The sequence below is a fragment of the Phascolarctos cinereus genome, unplaced genomic scaffold (assembly GCF_003287225.1).
Source record: "Phascolarctos cinereus isolate Bilbo 61053 unplaced genomic scaffold, phaCin_HiC Scaffold_4;HRSCAF=312, whole genome shotgun sequence".
Classification (NCBI taxonomy): domain Eukaryota; kingdom Metazoa; phylum Chordata; class Mammalia; order Diprotodontia; family Phascolarctidae; genus Phascolarctos; species Phascolarctos cinereus.
In genome coordinates, this window is record NW_027555847.1 from 160,800,428 (window position 1) to 160,823,970 (window position 23,543).

Sequence of the window (23,543 nt, forward strand, 5' to 3'; positions counted from 1 at the left end):
GTACTTGCAAATTAATGTTTAATGTTTACAAAGCCAAAGGGGCCAGAGTTCCTTTAAAAAAATTTCTGTACAGTTCAAGGAGGAGAACAAGGAGTCCTAAGACACACCACCATGTACAAATAAGTTACACATGAACTTTCCCTCCCCAATAGCACAAAGACAGGGAAGGGAGGGAGTCAAGGTTACTATTCCAAGTTTTTTCTTGTTTCTCCTTTTTTTGGTGGGGTGGGATGGGGACAGATCCATCCAGGCCAGGCAAGGACACATTAAGAAATAAGGCCAGAGGCAGGGGGAGTCATCCACAGAGCTCAGGGCCCAAGCACCTGTGGGGAGAAAAGGGGCCAGGCTAAGAAGCAAACAAAGTCTCAGGCAGCCTACGTGGAAGACTTAAGGCGGGCTGAGGCTGACCTGGAACTAAGCAATTTGTCCACCATGGTACGTGCATAGCGCAGGCGGCTGGCCAGCTCCTTACAGCAGCCATGTTCTTCCAGAAGGCTGAGCTTGTATGTTCGGAAGTCCCGCTTCTCATCAATGTACGTCACAGCCGCCATCAATGGGCAGAGTATCAGCTTCGTATGGTCCTAGAAAGGTAGGCAGACAGGGCAAGAGCCAAATGTGAGCTTGGAGGATCAATGACTCTTGAGCTGGCAAAGGACCCCAGATGTCTAATCCAAAAACCTTGCTTTATAGATGAGAAAAATGAGGCCTGGAGAAGTTAAGCAATTTGATCATAGCCATAGGAGTAGAGAAAACGAGCCCAAGATTTAAACTAACATCCTTTGCCTCTAGACCCATAGTGCCTCCACGCACTCTGGGCCTTCGTAGTGGCACACCACCCCTCTTCTGGACCTCCCGACCCACCCCAACACTTGAGAGCTCACCTGGAAAAAGTTGATTTGTACAGTGCCGTTGCTGAGGTGTAGGATAATGGCACTGCGTGTGCGGAACCAGGTACGCAAGTAGGGAAGTCGAGCCAGCTCATCACCTTCTCTTGGGGTGATATTAGCACCAGCCTTCAGCAAGTGCTCACTCATGTAATTGCGGAAATACTTGAGGAGAGTAATCTAGTGGAGGAAGGAAAGGAGTGATGCTTAAATCCCACAATCTAGTCTCTGGAGCGCCAGGTTCTTTCTGGGCTAGAGGGGACAATTCCCTTGAAGATAGCGGAACGATGAGAAAGTCCAAACAAAATGCCATCTATCTCCCCGAGACTATTCACCGCTCCTCCTAGTTCTTAACCCAGCCAAACCCTGTGGTTTCAGGCCACAGCAGCTTTTGGGGAAGCTGCCGGCCTATTTTTTGGCCTCACCTTTTTGGTCAGCGAGGAAGGATAGGAACGCACAGTGAGGTAGGATTCTGAGCCATTTTGCTCGATGTATTGCAAACTATCCCCATCATTATACAGAATGAGCCGAGTGGAGTCATTGAACAACACACCCACACTGTTATCACAGAGCTGGTATCCTAGGTGGGAAAGGTGGTAGGTCAGATGCAGATACGGATTAGGTTGATAACTAAGCAATGGAACTCTACAGGCATCTCTCTGTGCCATGTGACATTATGGAAGCTTTTACACAATGCCCACCTGACCATCCAGGGGCACCCAAGTCTGCATGAGCCCAGTGGTAGAATATGAGGAAGACCCTCTCTGAGGGACACTCCCAGTCAAAGCTAGCATCCATTTGGGATGCAGGATCAACCCATCCCAACTCAGTGAAATAGCTTTTGGGCCAGAATGCATGGCAGTGCCTGAGAGGAGGTGAGGCCAAGTCAGGAAATTCTACTCTGAGGGAGCTAGTCCTCACATTCATCCAGTCTAACCCTGTTTTTTACACATGAGGATCTTTCTTTCCACCCCTGACTGAGTGAGCCAAAAGAAGTATATGATTGGAACCTACCAAGGCCATACTTGTCTGAATAGTCCACCCATTTGCTGACCCAGAAAATGGGAATGCAGGCAGGGTCCTCTGCCTCCTCTGGAAGGAAAGCAGAATATTAAATTATTAAGTCACAGAATCTTAAAAGGTGAATGGGAAAAAAAATAAAACAATTAAACACATCCCCCCAAGAAAAAGGTGAATGGGAATTTATAAACCTTCTGGTCTAAATCCTTCCCCGACAACACAAGAATACCTTTAAAAACATCCTTCTAAGTGGCTTCCCAGCCTCTGCTGGAATAATTCCACTTGCAGTAGCTCACTACCTCCTACAGCAGCCCTTTTCATTACCGGACAGCTTAAAGATTCCAAGTTCTCTTTATAACAAAGGCAAAGTCTGCCTCCTAAATTTCATCCATGCAATCCTAAGCACCCAAAGAAAAGAAGGTCCAATATTTCATCTACCTTATAATCCTTCAAATGGAGATCAATTCCCTTTCCCTCCCAATTTGGAAACACAATAAAAAGCCCTGCAAGTTGGGGTGCAGCTGGAAGGAATCTTCCCTTTCTCCCAAACTACAGCACCCAAATCGTGCCTTCAGATAAGACCCACCTTGCCTCACCAATCGCCGATCAGAAGGCTTTGCTGCATTGACACTGAGCAGCTGCTGTAGCATATCAGAGAGGTAGCAGTCAGCAGGCCCATTTGGTTCCTGAACTATTGCTTCTTCTTTTTCAGGGGGCTGCTCAGGGGCAGGGTTATCCATTCCTAGGGGGAAGAATAGAATGGGGACAGAAGAGTTTACCAGACTAGCAATAGGCTCAATAGACAGTTGGGCATTCTCAGAATACCCAAAGGATTCAGATGAGGCCTGGCAATATGGACAAGCTGCTGCTTCACTCAATCTTTGCCCTCTACTCCTGGCTACAGCAGGAGGCAAAGAAGGCCAAGTTCCTCTCAGCCTTACCTCCCCCAGCATGCCAACAGGAGGCATCCATTTGACCTCCTTCTTTCACAAAATGGGGGGCCAAGGCGGAAGGCTCAACTGAGTTCTCCTAACATTCCCCTCCAAATAACTTTAAAATAATGCCTCAAATCAAACTCTGGAGTGGCAGAGTCAACAAAAGATCAGAGTGAGACATTCTTCTAGCCCAAGACAACATAAGAGGTTGAAAAGAAAGATCTGTAACATAAGGCTGACCTAGACCCCACATGGAAGAAACACCAGTGGTGGGACTACATGGTGGTGACAGAAGCAGCAGCAACTTCAGGAATTTTCAAGCCAGAAATAATCACACCACCTTGGAAACAATGAAAACTTCCAAACCTTCAGAACTAGCTCTGAAAACAGCAGTTTGAAAAAGCTTAAAGCTTGAGACAGTGCCCCTCCTCCCACACAGAATAAAGCCTAACATTAAGTTCCAAATCAAGAAATAGGGTGGAAAAATAAGCAAGCAACAACAATAAAAAACCTGACCACCAAAATCTACTATAGGGACAGGAAAGATTAAGACAAGAGTTCAGAAGACAATGAAGCCAAAAGAGCTACATGCAAAGCCACAAAGAAAAATGTGAACTGGACATAAGCCCAAAAAGAATTCCTGGGGAAAGCCAAAAAATTATTTTCAAAATCAAATATGAGTGGTAGAGGAAAAAATTAGGTAAAAAAATGAAAGCAAAGGAAGAAAATTATGAAAAGACAACAGCTTGGTAAAAGAGGCACCAAAAAATACAGAAGTATTAAAATAACATCTTAAAAAACAAAATTGGTCAAGTGAAAAAAGGGATATGAAAGCTTACTGATGAAAATAGCTTCTTAAAACATAGAACTGATCAAATAGAAAAAGAGCTAGAAAAGCTCACTGAAGAAAATAATTCCTTAAAGATCAAATTGAGCAAGTGGAAACTAATACTCCATGAGACATCAAGAAACAATCAAAGTCCAAAGAATGAAAAAATAGAAAATGTGAAATATCTCACTGAAAAAATAATTGGCCTGGAAAATAAATCAAAGAGGTAATTTAAGAGTTATTGGATTAGGGGCAACTAGTGGCACAGTGGATAAGCTCCAGCCTTGGAGTCAGGAGGACCTGAGTTCAAATCCGGCCTCAGACACATGACACTAGCTCTGTGACCCTGGGCAAGTCACTTAACCCCGACTGCCTCATCAAAAAGGAAAAAAAAATTATTGGATTACCTGAAAGTTATAATCAAATAAAGAGCCTAGACAACATAGTTTCAAGAAATTGTCAAGGAAAACTGCCCCAACTGACATCCTCAAACCACAGGGTAAAACAGAAAATGAAACAGAATCCACCAATCACTTCCTAAAAGATAGCCCAAAATGAAAATTCCTGGTAATAATGTAGCCAAATTCCAAAGCTCCCAGGTCAAAGAAAAAATATTTCAAACAGCCATGGAGCCAGAGTCAGGATTATACAAGACTTAGCAGCTCCCACATTAAAGGAGCAGAGGGCTTGGAATGTGATATTATGGAAGGCAAAAAAGCTGGAATTACAACCAAAAATAACCTGTCCAGCAAAACTGAGTACAATCCATCAAGGGAAAAAATAGGCATTTAATAAAATAGAAAATTTTCAAGCATTCCTAGTGATAAGGCTGGAGCAAACAGAAAAACTGATTTTGAAGTGTAAGACTCAAGAGAAGCGTAAAAAGGTAAACATGAAAGAGAAATAAGGGAATCAATAAGGTTAAACTGTTTACCTTTCTCTATGGGAAGATGAAATACGTACCTTCTAAGAAATTTACCATTATTAGGGCAGTTAGAGGTATTCTACATAGAAAGAGGGTATAGAAATGAGTTGGGGGAAATTATCTCACATAAAAGAGGTACACAAGGAATAGATCTTACATTGGAGTGAAAGGAGAAAGGGGGGGGCGCAACACTCGAAGCTCACTCACATCTAAATTGTTTCAAAGAGGGGAGATATATACATGCTTTATTGGTAAGAAAAATCTATCTTAATCAACAGAGAAGGAGGAGGGGAAGAGGACAAGAGGCAATTAAAGGGAGGGCAGAAAAGGAAGGCAGTGGTCAGAATCAAATCAGACTTGAGAAAAGAGACATGATAAAACGAGAAAAAAGGATAAACAAGGATAACAAGGATAAGACAAAGTACACAGTTAATAATCATAACTGTGAATGTGAATGGAATGAATTTAGCCATAAAATGGAAGTGGATAGCAGAACAGATTAGAAACCAGAATCCAACAATATGTTATTTACAAGAAATACACTTGAAACAGAGACACATGATGAAAAATGCTATCCACTTCCAGAGAAAGAACTGATGGAAACTGAATGCCAATCAAAGCACACTATTTTTCACTGTTCTGTATTTTTTTTGTGGGTTTTTCCCCCCCATTGGGTCTGTGTCTTCTTTCACCACATGACTAATATGGTAATATGTTTTGCATGATTGAACACGTATAACCTATATCAAATTGCTTACTGTCTCAGAGAGGGGAGAGGTGAGGGAGAGAGAAAGAAAATTTGGAACTCAAAAAATTTTTTAAATGAATGTTAAAAACTGTCTTTACATGTAACTGGGGGAAAATAAAACATTACTTAAAAAAAGGAAGAAAGAGAAATACACAGAGTTAAAATAAGAGGCTAGGGCAAGATCTATTAAGCATCAGCTGAAGTAAAAAAGGGTAGTGGATCATGATCTCAGACAAAGCAAAAGGAAAAAGAGATTAATTAAAGGGGATAAGCAGGGAAACTACATCTTAGTGAGATAATATCAGTACTAAATATATATGCACCAAATGGCATAGCACCTAAATTCTGAAAGGAAAAATCAATCACAGGAGTAAATAGACAATAAAACTATACTAGTAGTGGACCTCAACTTTCCCTTCTCAGAGCTAAATAAATCTAACCACAAAATAGGTAAGAAAGAAGTCAAGGAGATGGATAGAATCTTAGGAAAGTTGGATATGACAGACCTTTACAGAAAACTGCATGGTAATAGTAAGGAATATACCTTTTTCACAGGCGTACATGCCACCTTCACAAAAATTAACCATGTTGAAAATCTCACAATCAAAATGAAAAGCAAAAATATTAATTTTTCAGACCATAATGCAATAAAAATTACATTTAATAAAAGGCCATGGAAGCAGAAATTAAAAGTTGATTGGAAACTAAATAATCAACTCCTAAAGAATGAGTGGGTCAAACAAGTCATAGAAACAATAATTTCATCAAAGAGAATAACAATAAGACATTCAAAAATTTGTTCCTAGGGAGAAATTTATATCTCTAAACTCTTACATCAGTAAAATAGAAAAAGATTAATGAACTGGGCATGCAACTAAAACAACTAGAAAAAGAACAAATTTAAAATCCCTAGTTGAACACCAAAATGGAAATCTTGAAAAATTATAGGAGAAATTAATAAAATTGAAAGAAAGAAAACCATCGAACTAAAAAATAAAACTAGGAGCTGATTTCATGGGAAAAAAAAACACCAAAACCCAGCAATGCACTACAATAAAGATGAAATTAAAGTAATTATTACAAGTTATTTTGCCCAATTATATGCCAGTTTTATTGGCAATCTAAGTGATAATATAGGAATATTTACAAAAATATGAACTGCCCAGATTAACAGAAGAAACTGAATATTTAAATAATGCTATCTTAGAAAAAGAAATTGAATAAACCATCAATGAGCTGCCTAAGAAAAAATTCCCAGGACCAGATGGATTTACAAATGAATTCTACCAAACACTTAAGAAATAGTTAATCCCAATATATAAACTATTTAAAAAATAAGGAGAAGTCCTATCAAATTCCTTTTATGACACAAATGTGGTTTTGATACCTAAACCACGGAGATGAAAAACAGAGAAAGAAAATTATAGACAAATTTCCTTAATGAATATCAGTATGAAAATTTTAAATAAGGAGATTACAGCAATATATAACAAAAATCGTATACTATGACCATTTGGGATTTATACCAGGAATGCAGGGCTGCTTCAATATTAGGAAAACTATTAGTATAACTGGCCATATCCATAGTAAATACAACAAAAATCATATTGATTATTTCAATAAATGCAGAAAAAGCATTTGACAAAGTATAACACTCATTCCAGTTAAAAATATTAGACAGCATAGGTATTAATGGAACCTTTCTTAAAATGATAAGTAGTACCTATTTAAAAGCAAGAACAAGCTTTTTCTGTCATGGAGATAAACTTGAAGCTTTCTCATCGAGATCAGGAGTGAAGCAAGGATGTCCATTATCACCACTAATATTCAATATTATACTAGAACTGCTAGCTATAGCAATAAAACAAGAAAAATAAACTGAAGGAATAACAATAGGCAATGAAAAAACAAAACTGTCACTCTATAGATGGCATATGGCATACTTAAATAACTCTAGAGACCAACTAATCAACAACTGTTGAAACGACCAACTTCAGCAAAGCTGCAGAATATAAAATAAACCCACATCAATCATCAGTATTTCTATACACTACCAACAAAACCCAACAGCAAGAGACAGAAAGAGAAATTCCATTTAAAATAATGATATACAACATAAAATACTTTGGAGTCTTAACTGCCAAGACAAACCCAGGGATTATTTGAACACAGTTACAAAACACTTTTCACAGAAATAAAAACAGATCTAAACAACTGGAGAAATATTAATTGCTCATGGGTAGGCCAAGCCAATATAACAAAATTGACAATACTACATTAATTAATTTAGTTATTCAGTGCCATAACCAAGCAAACAGACAAAGAATTATTTTGTACAGCTAGAAAAAATAGTAACAAAATTATTCTGGAAGAAGAAAAGTTCAAGAATATCAAGAGAATTGGGGTAGCTAGGTGGCACAGTGGATAGAGCACCAGCCCTGGATTCAGGAAGAGCTGAGTTCAAATCTGGCCTCAGACACTTAACACTTACTAGCTGTGTGACCCTGGGCAAGTCATTTAACCCCCATTGCTCAACAAAAAAAAAGAAGAAGAAGAAGAAGAAGAAGATCAAGAGAATGAGCGGAAAAAAATGTAAAGGAAAAGTGGCCTAGCAGTTCCAGATTTTAAACTATATTACAAAACAGTAATCATCAAAACAATCTGGTACTGGCTAAGAAATAGAGTGGTGGATCAGTGGAATCAATTAGGTACACAATACACAGTAGTAATCCAATGTTTGATAAACCTAAAGATCCAAGCTTTTGGAGTAAGAACTCACCATTTGACAGAAATTACAGGAAAAACTGGGAAGTAGTTAGGCAGAAACTAAGCATGGACCAGCATTTCATACCATATAACAAAATCAGGTCAAAATGGATAAATTATTTAAATATAAAGGGTAATAGCACAAGTAAATTAGGGAAGCAAAGAAAAATGTACTCCTCAGATCTATGGATAAGGGAAGAATTTATGACCAAACAAGAGAAAAAGTATCACACAATGTAAAATGGATGATTTTGATTACATTAAATTTAAAAGTCTTCATAAATAAAACTAATGCAGCAAACATTAGAAAGAAAAGAAAACTGAGGGAAATTTTTTATAGCAAATTTCTCTGATAAAGGCCTATTTTTTTCAATATATAGGTGACAGAGCCAAATTTATAAAAATAAGATCATTTCCTAGTTGATAAACAATCAAAGGCAGTTTTCAGAGCGATCAACAGTCACACGAAAAAATGCTCTAAATCACTGATTAGAGAAATGTAAATTATAACAACTCTGAGATACCACCTCACACCTATCCGATTGACTAACATGATAGAAAAGGAAAATGACAGATGATTGGAGGGGCTGTGGAAAAAACAGGACACTCATATACTGTTGGTGGAATTATGAACTAGCCCAACAATTCTAGAGAACAATTTGGAACTATGCCCAAAGGGCTCTAAAATTGTGCATACCCTTTAACCCAGCAATACCACTACTAGATCTGCATCCCAAAGAGAGCAAAGAAAAGGGAAAAAGATCTATTTATACATAAATACTTATGGCAGATCATGTTCTTATGGCAAAGAATTAAGAAGTGATAGGATACCCATCAATTGGGTGATGGCTAAACAAGCTATGGTATATGATCGTGATGAAACACTATTGTGCTAGTAGGAATGACGAGCAGGATAATTCCAAAAAAACCCTGGGAAGACTTATGTGAACTGATGCAAAGTGAAGTGAGTAGACCCAGAAGAATGTTGTGCACACTGACAGCAATATTGTAAGGATGATCAACTGTGAAAGGCTTAGCTACTGACCAAACAAAAGACAGAGGACATTATGGATGACTTTGATTACACTAAATTGAAAAGTTTTTACACAAAGCCAATGCAACTAAGATTAGAAGGGAAGCAGAAAGCTGGGAAACAATTTTTACAGCCAGTGTCTCTAATAAAGGCCTCACTTCTAAAATATACAGAAAACTGAGTCAAATTCATAAGAATACAAGTCATTCCCCAATTGATACATGGTCAAAGGACATGAACAGGAAGTTTTCAGAGGAAGAAATTAAAGCTATTTATAGTCATATGAAAAAATGTTCTAAATCACTATTGATTAGAGAAATGCAAATCAAAACAACTCTGATGTATCACCTCACACCAATCAGATTAGCTAATATGACAAAACAGGAAAATAATAAATGTTGGACAAGATGTGGGAAAATTGGAACACTAATGCATTGTTGGTGGAGTTGTGAACTGATCCAACCATTCTGGAGAGCAATTTGGAACTATGCCCAAAGGGCTATAAAATTGTGCATACCCTTTGACCCAGGAATACCACTTCTAGAACTATATCCCAAAGAGATCATAAAAATGGGAAAAGGACCCACATGTACAAAAATATTTATAGCAGCTCTTTTTGTGGTGGCAAAGAACTGGAAATTGAGAGGATGCCCATCAATTGGGGAATGGCTGAGCAAGTTGTGGTATATGAATGTAATGGAATACTATTGTGCTATAAGAAATGATGAACAGACTGACTTCAGAAAAACCTGGAAAGACTTAAATGGACTTATGCTGAGTGAAATAAGTAGACCCAGAAGAACAGTGTACACAATAATACCCACATTGTGCGATGACTGACTCTGATAGACTTGGCTCTTCACAGAAATGCAAGAATCTTAAGACAACTCCAAAAGACTCACGATGGAAATTGCTATCCATATTCAGAGAAAGAACTATGCATTCTAAATGCAGATGGAAGCATACTATTTGCTCTCCTTTTGTTTTGTTTCTTCTTTCTCGTAGTTCCACCCATTAGTTCTAATTCTTCTTTACATTATGACTAATGTGAAAACATGCTTAATGTGAATATATAAGTAGGGCCTATATTGCAATCCTGGGGCAAGGAGGAGCGCTGGTGTGGTGAAGCTTGTAGTGGTGGTGAAGAGAATATCCTCCTCACGGTTCCAAGGCAGAAAAGAGTGCTTGTGGTCACTCATAGACCAAAGCACAGGCCAGGAACACTTCGCCCCTGATTGTACCACCTTGGAAGAACTGAAAATTTACAGGTCCCTAGAAGTATCTCTGACATCAGCTGCACAAAACCCCCAAAGCCTGGGACAGTACATTCTCCACACTGGGAGCAGACCCCTACCTTAACAAAGAGTTCATAACTCAGGTAATTAGCTGGGATCATGAGGAAACTGTGCAAAAAAAGTCAGACCATAGAATCTTTCTTTGGTGACAAAGAAGATCGAAACATACAACCAGAAGAAGACAACAAAGTCAAAGCTCCTACATCCAGAGCCTCCAAGAAAAATATGAATTGGTTCCAGGCCATGGAAGAGCTCAAAAAGGATTTTTGAGAAGCAAGTTAAGAGAAGTAGAGGAAAAACTGGGAAGAAAAATGAGAGTGATGCAAGAAAATCATGAAAAAACAAGTCAACAGCTTGCTAAAGGAGACCTAAAAAAATACTGAAGAAAATAACACCTTAAAAAATAGATTAACCCAAATGGCAAGAGAGGTTCAAAAAGCCAACGAGGAGAAGAATGCCTTAAAAAGCAGAACTGGCCAAATGGAAAAAGAAGTCCAAAAGCTCACTGAAGAAAATAATTCCTTAAAAATTAGAATGGAGCAATTGGAAGCTAATGACTTCATGAGAAATCAAGACATTGTAAAACAAAACCAAAAGAATGAAAAAATAGAAAACAGTGTGAAATATCTTATTGGAAAAACAACTGACCTGGAAAATAGATCCAGGAGAGAGAATTTAAAAATTATTGGACTATCTGAAAGCCATGATCAAAAAAAGAGACTAGAAGTCATCTTTCAAGAAATTATCAAGGAAAACTACCCTGATATTTTAGAACCAGAGGGCAAAACAGAAATTGAAAGAATCCACTGATCACCTCCTGAAAGAGATCCCCAAAGGAAAACTCCTAGGAATATTGTAGCCAAATTCCAGAGTTCCCAGGTCAAGGAGAAAAAATATTACAAGCAGCCAGTAGGGCCTATATCAGATTACATGCCATCTTGGGGAAGGGGGAGGAGAGGAAGGGAGAGAAAAATTTAACTCAAAATCTTATGGAAGCAAATGTTGAAAACTAAAAATAATTATATATAAAAAAGAAAGGCTTAGCTACTCTAATCAAGACAATGATGAACTCTGAATGCAGACTGAAGCATACCTTTTTCTTACTATATATTTGTTTTGTGTGTTTTCTTTTGCAACGTGGCTGATATGGAAACATGCTTTGCATAACTTCACATGTATAATCTATATTGCTTGCCTTCTGAAGGACAAGGGAGAGATGGTAGGGAGGGAGATAATTTGAAACTCAAAATTTTTAAAATGAGTGTTAAAATGTTTTTTTTGCATGTAATTGGGAAATATTTAAAGGAAAAAATAAGGGGTAGGGTCTCCAATTCCAGCCACAGAAAAAGATGATTTCCTTAAAATCACTTCCTTTCTCTGAAACTTAGACCTGAATAGCTATTCTACCAGATATGTAGCTTGTTAACCCTGTATATTATATGTAAGTGAGTTAAAGAAGCTTTTAAAATAAAGTCACTCTGCTATTAGTTGCTATCATAGTACAAGCTGATAGAAATTCTCTCCCCCTCTCTAACTGTTTTAGTGTTCAGATATAGCCACTCCAGAAGATGGTCAAAAAAACTGTCAAATCACTGTGTTAAAATGTAGTATGTACTTCCCCTACTCTCAAGGTGTAAAGAATGTTACATACCTGAAATTAATTTTTGCTTTAATCATTTCACTTAATAATTCCTAGTAACAGAATATTCTAGGTATCTTATTGAACCAAACAGGATTTTCACCAACCTGTAGCTGGAACAACCCTTAGGGGTCAAATTAGTCCAAACTATATTTTTCTAACCTGGGCTCTGTGACATTTTTTTCTTTTTCTTTTTCTTTCTTTTTAGGCAATTGGGGTTAAGTGACTTGCCCAGGGTCACACAGCTACTAAGTGTCAAGTGGATGGTCTGAGGCTGGATTTGAACTCAGGTCCTTCTGACTTCAGGGCTGGTGCTCTATCCACTGCACCACCTAGCTTCCCCTCTGTGGCACTTTTTTCAAGAAAATATCTTGATGACTGTGTTTCAAAATAACTGATTTGTTTTGTAATCCCATGTATTTTACTTTATGCATTGAAAAATATTATTCTGAGATGGAGCCCATAGGCTTCACTAGATTGTCAAAGGGGTCCATGATACAAAAACATTAGGAACTCTTGCTTTATAGAAATCCTTTCTAATGACTCCCCAACAAGTGGTTATGTATAATCTTTTCTTAATGACACTGTCAAGAGAATTTAATTTGAAAGGGGAGTTTCATCACTTTCATACTAGCTACACTTCAAAACAGTGACTTACTCTTATTTTTATAGTTCTCCAGGTTAACTGTGCTGTTACCCCTGAACAGTGAGTGACAGTTTGAATTACCCAGGCTTAGAGTCAGTGGAAAGTGACTCTTCCAGGCTAGGTGATTCTGAAGGCAAACATCCCCCATAGGACCTGGAATTAATTATAAATAATCCAATTTAGATGCCGTAGTACAATAGCAACCCTGCCAGCTGAGCTAGGTACCATCTTCCACCTAACTGCCAGCCTTGCACCTCAAGGTTGACCTCAGGCCAGTCTCCTCTTCTTGGAAAGGGCAGAGGGATAATTTGGCCAACATTAGCTGTTCCCCACCTCTGCCCTGTTCAAACACCTCACCTTGAGGGTCAGGGTGGGCCTGGGTTCATAAAAACAAAAAAGGTCTGTGGGGCTGAGCAGTTCTGTTCATTTTCAAGGCTTCATTCATCTAGTACCTTCTTTGAGAGGCAGCAAACACCCTAGGGACTGGGTGACCAGAAGGCACCAGGGCCCAAGGTCCGCCTATCCACTTAGCTGTACCTTTATTGAGAGCTGTGAGAGGCTTCCGGCCTCCAGATTCCACACTGTTGGGTGCAATGGAGAACCTTGGTGGGATTGTGAGACAAGTAGTGGGAAGCCGGGAGGGGATGTAGCCCGAAGAAAAGAACTCGTCATTGAGAAGCTCATTAATGGTGGGGCGGGAGGCAGGGTCAGATCGAAGCATCTTCTGGATGAGGGAGGCAGCCACAGGGTTGATGTGCTAAAACCCAAGGGAGAAGACAACTATGAATCAGAGGTGAAAACTATTAACAGCTAACATTTGCATAGCACTTTAAAGTTTTCAGAGAACTTTACATATATTATTTCACTTGAAGCTCACAGAGGCAGTGTTGGCATGGTAGATAGAAAGCTGGCCCTGGAGCCAGAAAACGTGACATGAGTCCTGCCCCAACACACCTGGCTATGTGTAAGTCACTTAACCTCCACTGCTCTAAGCCACTCTCTCAAGGACGTAAGCTGCAGAGAAGCTGCTGACCTGCATTGATAAGGAGAGTCTCCTCACATAGGGATCCCTATACAAAATCACAGGTCTAGTCCGGATCCCTTGATTCCCCCAACAATCCTGTGGATTAAATGCTCTTATAATCCTCTTTACAGATGAAGAAACTGAAGCCCAGAAAAGTTAATGACTTGCCAAAAGTCACACAGCTAGTGAGGGTCTGCGGAAGGATTTGAACTCAGGTCTTGCTGACTCCACGTAGACCTCGATGCCTAGAGGGTTAGCAGTAGTAGGCAACCTACAACTGGACCAATTCCGTCTAGGTCACCAGTACAACACTGCTCCTAATACACAGAGCCTAGGCTACTTCTCTCTAATCGGGGAATAAGATTCCCTCCCACACTAGAATAATACTTCAGTGTGTTCTCTGGGAAGACTGAAAAGCAGTTGAGCACAGAACACCTCAAGTCTTCCAAACTAGCTGTTTATTCTTCTAATGCTCTTGGGTAGTTACAAAAATACTTTACTTGACTTTAGATTTTTGTCACTGAATTCCTTTTTAAAATTTCAGGACACACAAATGTGTTTTCATCCTTGTGTCTCTTTTTTTTTTATTAATTTATTTTTATTTGTCAACAATCACTTCCATAAACTTTTGAGTTTTAAATTTTTCTCCTCATCCCTCCCCAAGATGGCACGCAATCGCATATAAGCTATAGATATACATTCCTATTAAACATATTTTCACATTAGTCATGTTGTAAGTAAGAATTAGAACCAAAAAGGAGGAACCACCAGAAAGAGGAAACAAAACACAACAGAAGAAAAAAAAATAGCAAATAGTATGCTTTGATCTGCATTCAAACTCCACAGTTCTTTCTTTGGATGTGGATAGCATTTTCCATCATGAGGCTTTTGGAGATGTCTTAGATCCTCATATTGCTGAGAAGGGTTAAGTCTATCAATGTTAGTCATCGCATAACATGGCTGTTACTGTGTACAAAATTCTCCTGGTTCTACTCACTTCACTCAGCATCAATTCGTACAAGTCTTTCCAGGTTTTTCTGAAGTTTGACTACTCATCATTTCTTATAGCACAACAGTATTCCATTACATTCATATACCACAACTTGTTCAGCCATTCCCCAATTAATGGGCATCCCCTCAATTTCCAATTCTTTGCCACCACAAAAAGAGCTGCTATAAATATTTTTGTATGTGTGGCATCCTTGTGTCTCTTAATGCTTCATGCAATGCCTTATACAAAGCAAATATATAAATATGAAAGAGGCTTTCCTGGTCATCAACAATGGAAAAACAAAGTAGATAGAAAACCTATACTGGCCAGACTCTAGGGTTTGCCACTGATGACTAACAAATTAACGTGTGTGTGTGTGGTGTGTGTGTGTGTGTGTGTGTGTGTGTGTGTGTATGTATATGTATATACACATACATACATGCACAGGGTGCTCCTAAAGTCTTAGTGCAGTTTCAAACTATTAAAGCTCAAAACCATATTAAGACTTTTGAGAAACCCTATGAAATGTTATATATTACATATCAATGTATCTCTTGAACAAGTACTAAAGATGGGTCACAACTGAGCAAAAGAAAGAGAATGCCTTTAGGAAATCATGATTACTTTCATTTATTTTTTAAAAAAATTTCTTTTAAATAGTATTTTATTTTTTCCAATTGCATGTGAAGACAATTTTTAACATTCATTTTTTTGTTTGTTTGTTTTGGTGAGGCAATTGGGGGTTAAGTGACTTGCCCAGAGTCACACAGCTAGTGAGTATTATGTGTCTGAGGCCACATTCGAACTCAGACTCTCCTGACTCCAGGACCAGTGCTCTATCCACTGCGCCACCTAGCTGCCTCCTTAACATTCATTTTGAAATAAAATTTTGTGTTTTAAATATTCTCCCTCCCTCCCCCTACCTCCCTAAGAAGGTAAGCAATCTGATACAGGGTATATGTGTGCAACCATGTAAAACTTACTTCCATATTAGTCATGTTGTATAAGAAGAAATAGAACAAAAGGAAAAAACTACCAAAAAGATTAAGGGAAAATAGTATGCTTTGATCTGCATTCAGCTTCTATCAGTTCTTTCTCCGGATGTGGATAGCATTTTCCATATGATTACTTTCAATAATCCTCAACTACTCACTATGGAGGGGGTGAGTGGTGGGATAAATCGTCTCCAACATCAAAATTCCCAAGATCATAGATTTAGATCTTGAAGGGGCCTTAGAGGCCATCAAATTCAACCTCCTCATTTAACAGATGAAGAGACTGGGTTGAGAAAGTTAAGTGATTTGCCCAAGGTGACTAAATCAGGATTTGAACCCAAGTCTACACTACCTGACTCCAAGCTCAGCCCTCTCATCCAATGTACTACTTGCTAATGCTATACAGCTAACAAATCATGGACTGCCAGGATGTCAGAGATGTGAAAAATACGTGGTGAGAATAAGCAACATTAACAGCAATGACCTGCCAATTCCAAAAGATCATGATGGAAAGTGCTATCCACAACCAGAGAAAGAACTATGGAGTCTGAATGCAGATTGAAGCAGACCATTGGCTCTTTGTATTTTTTTTCTTTCTTGTGGTTTTTCCTTTTTGTTCTGATTCTTCTTTCACAAGGTGACTAATGTGGAAATATGTTAATCTGATTGTACATGTATAGCCTATATCAGATTGCATGCCGTCTTGGGGAGGGGGGAGGAAAAGAGGGGGGAAAATTTAGAACTCAAAATCTTATAAAAGTAAATGCTGAAAACTAAAAATTAATTAATTTTAAAAAACAGTGATGACTTGCACTGAGAAATGGTACATGAATGTATTGGTTAGGTTTATCCAATGTTTGCTCATAAATCACTACCATATGCACATGCCACTTCCCCAGAAAACTCTTATTTTCACATCTATAGACGTGACTTGGTGCTTTCATCTCAGTAAATGTTTATGGTTTTTTAGGGGGGTAGGGTTGGGGAAAGAATAAATTTTTGAATTACACCAGGGTTTGGGCAAATCTGATTTCACACTTTGGATGTACATAGTTAAGAAAAGTTTTTAGAAGTATGGATTCCAGGGCAGCTAGGTAGTGCAGTGGATAGAGCACCAGCCCTGGAGTCAGGAGGACCTGAGTTCAAATCTGGCCTCAGACACTTGACATTTACTAGCCAAAAAAAATAAATATGGATTCCTAGTTGATAGTTATTTGTAGCTACTTCTAAGTAGCATTTCAAATTAGTGCCCCCAAAGCCTTGAAAAGACCTCAAAATTCCAGACTCCTCAGGGTTTAGAGAGGAAATCTTACACTTCAGGCTTAAAGTGAGTGTTTCCTATAGTTCCCCATAACTGAATACTAGCATTCCTGAGTCATCATTTAAAGAACATATAGATTGTTTGCCCTACTAATGCAACTATATTTTACAACAGGGTCCAGAGGGAGAGAGAAACCTCAAAACCTTTTCTAATAATTGTAAATAGTTGTAAACAATCATAAATTGTAAATAATTACAAACATTAATACAGAATTGAGAAATGGGTTTTTAGACATAAATGAACTAAAAACCAAATCTATGCAACTGGTCCAGACTTCTACCTGAACTCTGAAAGCTATACCCTTATCCAACTGCCCTCCTTCAATCCCAAAATGTTTTTGCACCTACACACATGTGTATACACACACACACATACACACACACACACACACACACATACAGAGATAACAGCATCCACTCACTCATTTTACAGCCATTTATTTAACACCTACTATGTGCCAGGCATTGTTAGTCTCTGCCCTACAGGAGCTTACAATCTACTGAGAGGAAAAACCACAACATAGCTAGGTAAATTTAAACACACACACACACATATATGTAAATAAAAATTAGTTAATTTCCAGAGTGAAAAGCACAAGCACCGGGCAGATCAAGGTTGACTTCATATAGGAAGCAGCACTTGAGCTAGGGATTCTAGGTGGTGGAGGTGAGGAGAGAATGTATGGGGGACAGATACAGACAGCCTGTGCAAAGACATGGACACAACAAGAAATGGAACATTGTTGTAAATAGGAACAGCAGACAGGTCAGTTTGGAGTGTAATGTGCAATAAGGTTATCTTGTGAAGGGCTTTAAAATTCCAAACAATGGACTTACTATTTTATCCTAGAAGAAATTTGAAGTTACTAAAGCTTATTGTACAGGGAAGTGAAATGGCTAAGTCTATGCCAAATATCAATTTGGCAGCTGTGTAGACAACGGATTAGACAGAAAAGAGACCAGGCACAGGGAAACCTATTAAGAAGCTAGTGCTGGGGCAGCTAGGTGGTGCAGTGGATACAGCACTGGCCCTGGATTCAGGAGGACCTGAGTTCAAATACAGCCTCAGACACATAACACTCACTAGCTGTGTGACTTTGGGCAAGTCACTTAACCCCACTGTCTAGCCAAAACAAAGAAAAAGAAAAAGAAGCTAGTGCACTCATACAAGCAAGGAGTGATAAAACTCTGAGGTAAGGTTACCACCGGGAAGGGATCATTCATACATGAAAGATGTATGTAGCCTTCACATTTCTGTGAGATAGATGTTAGACACATGAGCTCTTGCCCCAGTGGCTCTCTCAGAAGAACCTGCAATCAATGGAATGTTCACTGTGGAAGCTCAGCCTACCTTAGGAATGCTGTATTCATTTTTCTTGATCCTGATGTAGGTCTCCTTTAAGCAGGATGTTTCAAAGGGTGGTTTGCCTACCAATAAGGTATACCTGCAATATAAGGAAGGGAAGTGGTGTCTAAGGAAGAGAGCTTGACTTCGCAGTCAGATCCATTCAAATGCAAATTAATCCCAAGCAACCAATAATAAAACACAAACCCAGAATTGGGGAGATCACTGGTCCTGAAGTCAGGAGGACTTGAGTGCAAACACCACCTCAGATACTTATTAGTTGGGCAAATTATTTAACCTTTCCTAACAGCTCTAAACCTACGGTCCTATGATCTCTAGTGAGGAGTAACTAACTCCCTACTAAAGCTATCCATTCTACTTTTGGGCAACTCAAGGAAACATTTTTCTAACATCAAGCACAAATTTGCCTCTTTGAGACTTCTACGCATTGTTCCTGATTCTTCCCTTTGAAGTCAAACAAGAGGAGCAATTCTTTTCCATATGTCACCCCTTACAATTCAAAAGTCAGCTCTCATGCTCCCCTTCTCTTCTCCAGGCTAAACACACCCCATTCTTTCAAATGATCCTCATGTTACATGGACTCAAGGTCTTTCATTTCACAGTCCAGGTTGCCTTCCCCTGGATAGCCTCTAGCTTATTAATAATGTCATTTCTAAATGGTTTTGTCCAGAACTAAACACAATACTCCAGATGGACTCTGAGTATTGCAAGATTTCCTTCTTCTTCCTTACTGATTGACTGGAATTGTTATCTCTAAATGCAGCCCAAGATCACATTAATTTTGGCTGCATATTATACTGGTGACTAATATTGAGCTTACACCCCACTAAGATACTGAGAGAGGTTTTTCGAACAAACTTTGGAACCATGCCGCCATCATTTTGTACTTGTGAAGCCAATTTTTTGCAAGCAAGTGTGATGGGTGAATGATCCAGAAAAATATCTTTCAGGTTCCGAGGCCAAGCCAACAGCAAAGGGGAGGGAACTAGGTACTGGTTGGGAGAGGCCCTCAGTGGGATGCCATTATCAAGAGAAACAAGCTTTCATTTCTCCTGCTCTCTAAGGATCTTTTTCGAGATTACCACAATCACCTAAAAGCAACAGTCAACCCTACCATCTGTCCTGCCCACCTCCTCATTGTCCCCAAAGCCCAGGGTTCTTGAATGTCTCACTGTCACTGGAATCCCGTCTTCCCTCAATCATCTTTCTTTCTATTCTTCTCTTCCATGAGACAAAATAGTCCTTAGGATAATAGAGAGATAAAAAAGGAAGGCCAGTCCTTGCCTATTCTTAAAGGGAGGATTTTGTTGGTCATTCTAAGTCTCTTGGGCTCCTGATAAAGACCCGAGTTAAGCCACTACTCACATGATACACCCAATGGACCAGACATCCACCTCAAAGCTGTGGCCCTTCTTACTTAGCACCTCAGGGGCTATGTAGTTGGGTGTTCCGCAGAGGGTCCTCTTCCGCTCGCCATCATATTCTACTCTGGTTGCTAATCCAAAGTCCCCTGTAATAAGAGTTAGGAAGCAAATCATTCCAGATTGGTGACTCATAGTCCCATTTAGGCTGTTACTGATGTCCACTTCTAGCAACTAACCGCCTGGGGCCCTTTCAACAAAGTTGGCCCCTCTGTGGCCTACAATATAAAATGTAATTTCTTCTATCCCATCTCCCCAGACTAGGGCAATCTAAAGCCTGTGAGAATTACCTCCGCTGCCTCATTCCCACTGTGTGTGTGTGTGTGGGGGGAGTTATATCCTCTCTTGAATAATAGGTGCCTGTCTCCAAATTTTTTTGAAATAAGATCCAGATTTCCTTTTGGTTCCACAGTAAACCCAGGACTACGTCTTTTTTCCCCTGGTTCCCCAGTTCTGTTGTACAGGAGAAACAAAGAAAAGCATGGTTTGTTGATTGTTTCTAGTATCCTTTCAGCTACCAACCTGCAGCTGCCCTCACCTCCCAACTGCCACCCCTATCCTCCTCTTCTTAAAATCATGGAGTTGTGCAAGGGAAATATGACTCTGGGCAAACATCGTTTTGCAAGCATTTTAGGACTAAATCTTCCCCAATCCACAGCTCACTTCCACGAGGTGATGCATTTAAACATAGCTACTTAACTTTAGCCAAAAGGAGTTACTTAACTGCAAAGCTAAACAGAAACCTATAAAACTGTCCTAGGCCTTTTAGCTTGTGGAAAAGGCTTCAGTCCCAAAGATTTCAGTCTAATCCCCCAGAAAGATGGTGGTTCAATCCCAGGTACTTTTGCTCGAGGGTTCTGGACAGCCACACAGTATATTCATCCTGCAATTGAGTCCACTTATGAAGTTCTTGTTCTTGCTGTACAAAATCCCAGCCTGGTTAGAGGTTTCTCAGTCTTACCTATCTTCACCTCCATGTCATCATTGAGGAAGAGGTTACCCAACTTGAGGTCTCTGTGAATAACTTTATTTTCGTGGAGATATTGACAGCCTAGGACAATCTGGCGAAGGTAATACCTGGCCTCAGGCTCAGTCACTGCTTTCCTTCTTTTATGTAGCTCCAGCAGGGACTGTGGGAGGCAGGGAGAAGAGACAGGCACTAAGTCACAGGGTCTCAGGCTTTCTTAGGGGGGTAGGAGGTCGTGCGGGTGCAGGCCCTATTCAAACCTTGAGGTTGGGGGGAAGCAGGCAGGGAGCCACTCCACCCAAATCCTGCTTAGGAAAGAACTCCCCAGGTGGCCCACTCGCCCCTCGCCTCGAGGCCTTGAAGGCTCTTGGAAGATTCAGACATCCATTGAGGCCTTGAACTTGAGAACTCGAGGACACGATGGAATCCTGGGTCAGTTTCTGGGTTTCCCTCGGCCGGGCCCCAATCCCCTGGGCTCTCACTAAGTGCCCACGCTGGTTCTATGGTGACCGCTTGGTGGGGAGATCGGAAAGAAAGCATGCCCCACCCCCACCCCATCTCCTTCCTGCAGGCCCTCTAGGGAAGCTGGGGCCCTCCACCACTCTGATAGCAACCCGGGGCACCAACGTCTCCCCCCGCCCCCCCAGCTCCGGGGGTGCTCACCCGCCTCCGGCACAGCTCCAGCACCACGAAGACGAAGTCGCTGTCCTCGAAGAAGCCGTGGAAACCGACGACGTGCTGGTGGACCAGGCTCTTGTGGATGTTGATCTCCATGGACATCTTCTCCTTCTGGTGCGGCTTCAGCAGCAGAGACTTGGGCACTATCTTGCCCGCAAACACCTCCTTGCTCTCCAGGTCCGAGAGCTCGAAGCACTTGGCGAAGCCGCCCTTGCCCAGGAAACGGCCCCGCAGATAGCGCCGCCGGCTGCGCGGGTCCACCAGCACCTCGGGGATCTCCGGGGCGGCCGCAGGAGGGGCGGTCGCGGTGCCGCCGCCGGCTCCGGCCCCGCCGCCGACGGCGGGCTTGCCCCGGGGCTCCGAGGAGCCCACGCCGGGCTGCCGCAGGGGCAGCTTCGCGGGCGCCGCGCTCATGGTGCCGCCGCCCCGTCCCCACCGGACCCGGCGCCTCTCCCTGCTCTGCCGGCTGCCGCTCCGTTCTCCTCCTGCTGCTTCTCTCCCGGCTGGACCTGCCCGGGTGCGGTACAGCGGCTCCGGCTCGGCTCGGTTCTGGCTCGGGCTCGGCTCGGCTCCGCTCTGCCCAGCACCAAGCGGCGCGGCTGCAGGGTCAGTGCAAATAGCCCAGAATTCAAACCCAGCGCCGGGAACGTTACCGAGCGGTCCGCGCCGCCGATTGGCTGCAGCGATTTAAAATCCAAACCCGCCCACCGCGGGGCACTATGGGAGAGCCCTCGCCTCCGCCACCCCCTAGCCTCTGCCCCACCTCCGAAGGCAAGCCCAGCGTTCAACAAACTTTATTGGCAGCGAACGGGTGGGCGCTGACAAGTTTGGTTGTCCTGGGGAGCCTGGAGGCTGAGCCAGCCACGGGGGGGGGGGGGGGGGGGAGGGATGGAGAAACGAGACGGGAAGCTATCGATCCCAGTGACTGTCCTAGGAAGAAATCGACGATCGGCCAGGAACAGTCTAGGAGCTGTATATCGTTCAGTCCAATCCATAGCCGAGCAAGAGTCTCCTTTTTAGTGTTACCAAGTGGTCACCCAGTCTTTGCTTAAAGACTATGTATACGAGTATATTTGCGTGTGTATATGTGTGTATGTATATGTATGTATGTATGTGTATATATGCATGTAATCTACCCTCAGATACTTATCTGTGTGACCCCGAGCAAGTCACTTAACCCTGTTTGCCTCGGTTTCCTCATCTATAAAATGAGCTCAAGAAAGGAAATGGCAAACTACTCCAGGATCTTTACCAAGAAAACCGCAAATGGGGTCACAAAGAGTCAGACACGACTGAACAACAAAATACATACATATAGATACATATATATTTATCTCCACCTCCAGAGGCAAAAAAGTTCTACTTTTGCATAGCTCTATTTGCTGGGAAGTTTTTCCTAAGATGGGCAGTAAATCTGCCTCTCCATAGCTTCCACTGGCTGGCCTAGTTCTGCCCTTTGGGGCCAAGCAGAACAAGTTAAATCCTTTTTGATACCACAGTCCTTCAAATACGTGTAGGCAACAGTCTTTCCTGTCCTCTCCCTTCCACTCGCTTTTCTCCCCCATCCTGCCCCAGCCTTTTCTTTGCTATTCTAAGTATCCCCCAGTTCCTTGATTTCAGCTTTGTATGACAGGACTCCAGTCCTTTCACTAACCCCTGACACCTTTTGAACCCTCCCCTGCATAAGTCCTTCTTAAAATGTTGCCTCTTTGTTTAAGAACCTTCAGGGGCTCCCTAATAACTAAGATTGGGTATGGAATATAGAAAAATCCCTCATAACCACCATGTTGCAAACTTACTGCACTTTAGAGTCCAGTACAGTTGGTCTATGTACTGTTTCCCAGACTTGGGGTCCCATTTCCAGTCCTCAGTGCCTTTGTATGGGCAATTAAATAAATTCATCCCGCATACCTGGATTGCACTGCCTCTTCAGCTCTGACTTTTATAATCCTTAATTTGGCTCTGTTCAGATGCTGCTTCCTACCTTTTCTGATTCCCCCTGGTTGTTACTGATTTCTCCCCCCTTAAATTTTCAAGTATATACTTATAATTTCAACAGTG

The 23,543-nt window shown here is 41.1% G+C and overlaps 1 protein-coding gene across 1 annotated transcript; it reads right to left on the reverse strand.

Moving 5' to 3' along the window:
* Position 1: 1 nt before the first annotated feature.
* PLK1 (polo like kinase 1) lies at positions 2 to 22,153 on the reverse strand. Its single transcript, XM_020978638.2, has 10 exons — positions 21,468 to 22,153; positions 20,799 to 20,967; positions 19,782 to 19,926; positions 18,402 to 18,495; positions 13,258 to 13,477; positions 2,491 to 2,646; positions 1,899 to 1,976; positions 1,310 to 1,464; positions 882 to 1,064; positions 2 to 581 (listed from the first exon to the last, which is right to left on the reverse strand). The coding sequence occupies exons 1-10, from the start codon at positions 21,894 to 21,896 to the stop codon at positions 375 to 377; spliced, it is 1,836 nt and encodes a 611-aa protein (XP_020834297.1). The 5' UTR covers positions 21,897 to 22,153; the 3' UTR covers positions 2 to 374.
* Between the last annotated feature and the right edge of the window lie 1,390 nt (positions 22,154 to 23,543).

What these genes read in the sequence shown, in the direction of transcription:
- PLK1 (XM_020978638.2), bottom strand. Translation starts at nt 21,896, where the DNA reads ATGAGCGCGGCGCCCGCGAAGCTGCCCCTGCGGCAGCCCGGCGTGGGC. An exon ending in TTCAGACAAGTATGGCCTTG is followed by an intron (nt 1,465 to 1,898) that starts GTAGGTTCCAAT and finishes TTTCCCACCTAG; the next exon opens with GATACCAGCTCTGTGATAAC. An exon ending in CTTCCTCGCTGACCAAAAAG is followed by an intron (nt 1,065 to 1,309) that starts GTGAGGCCAAAA and finishes TTCCTCCACTAG; the next exon opens with ATTACTCTCCTCAAGTATTT.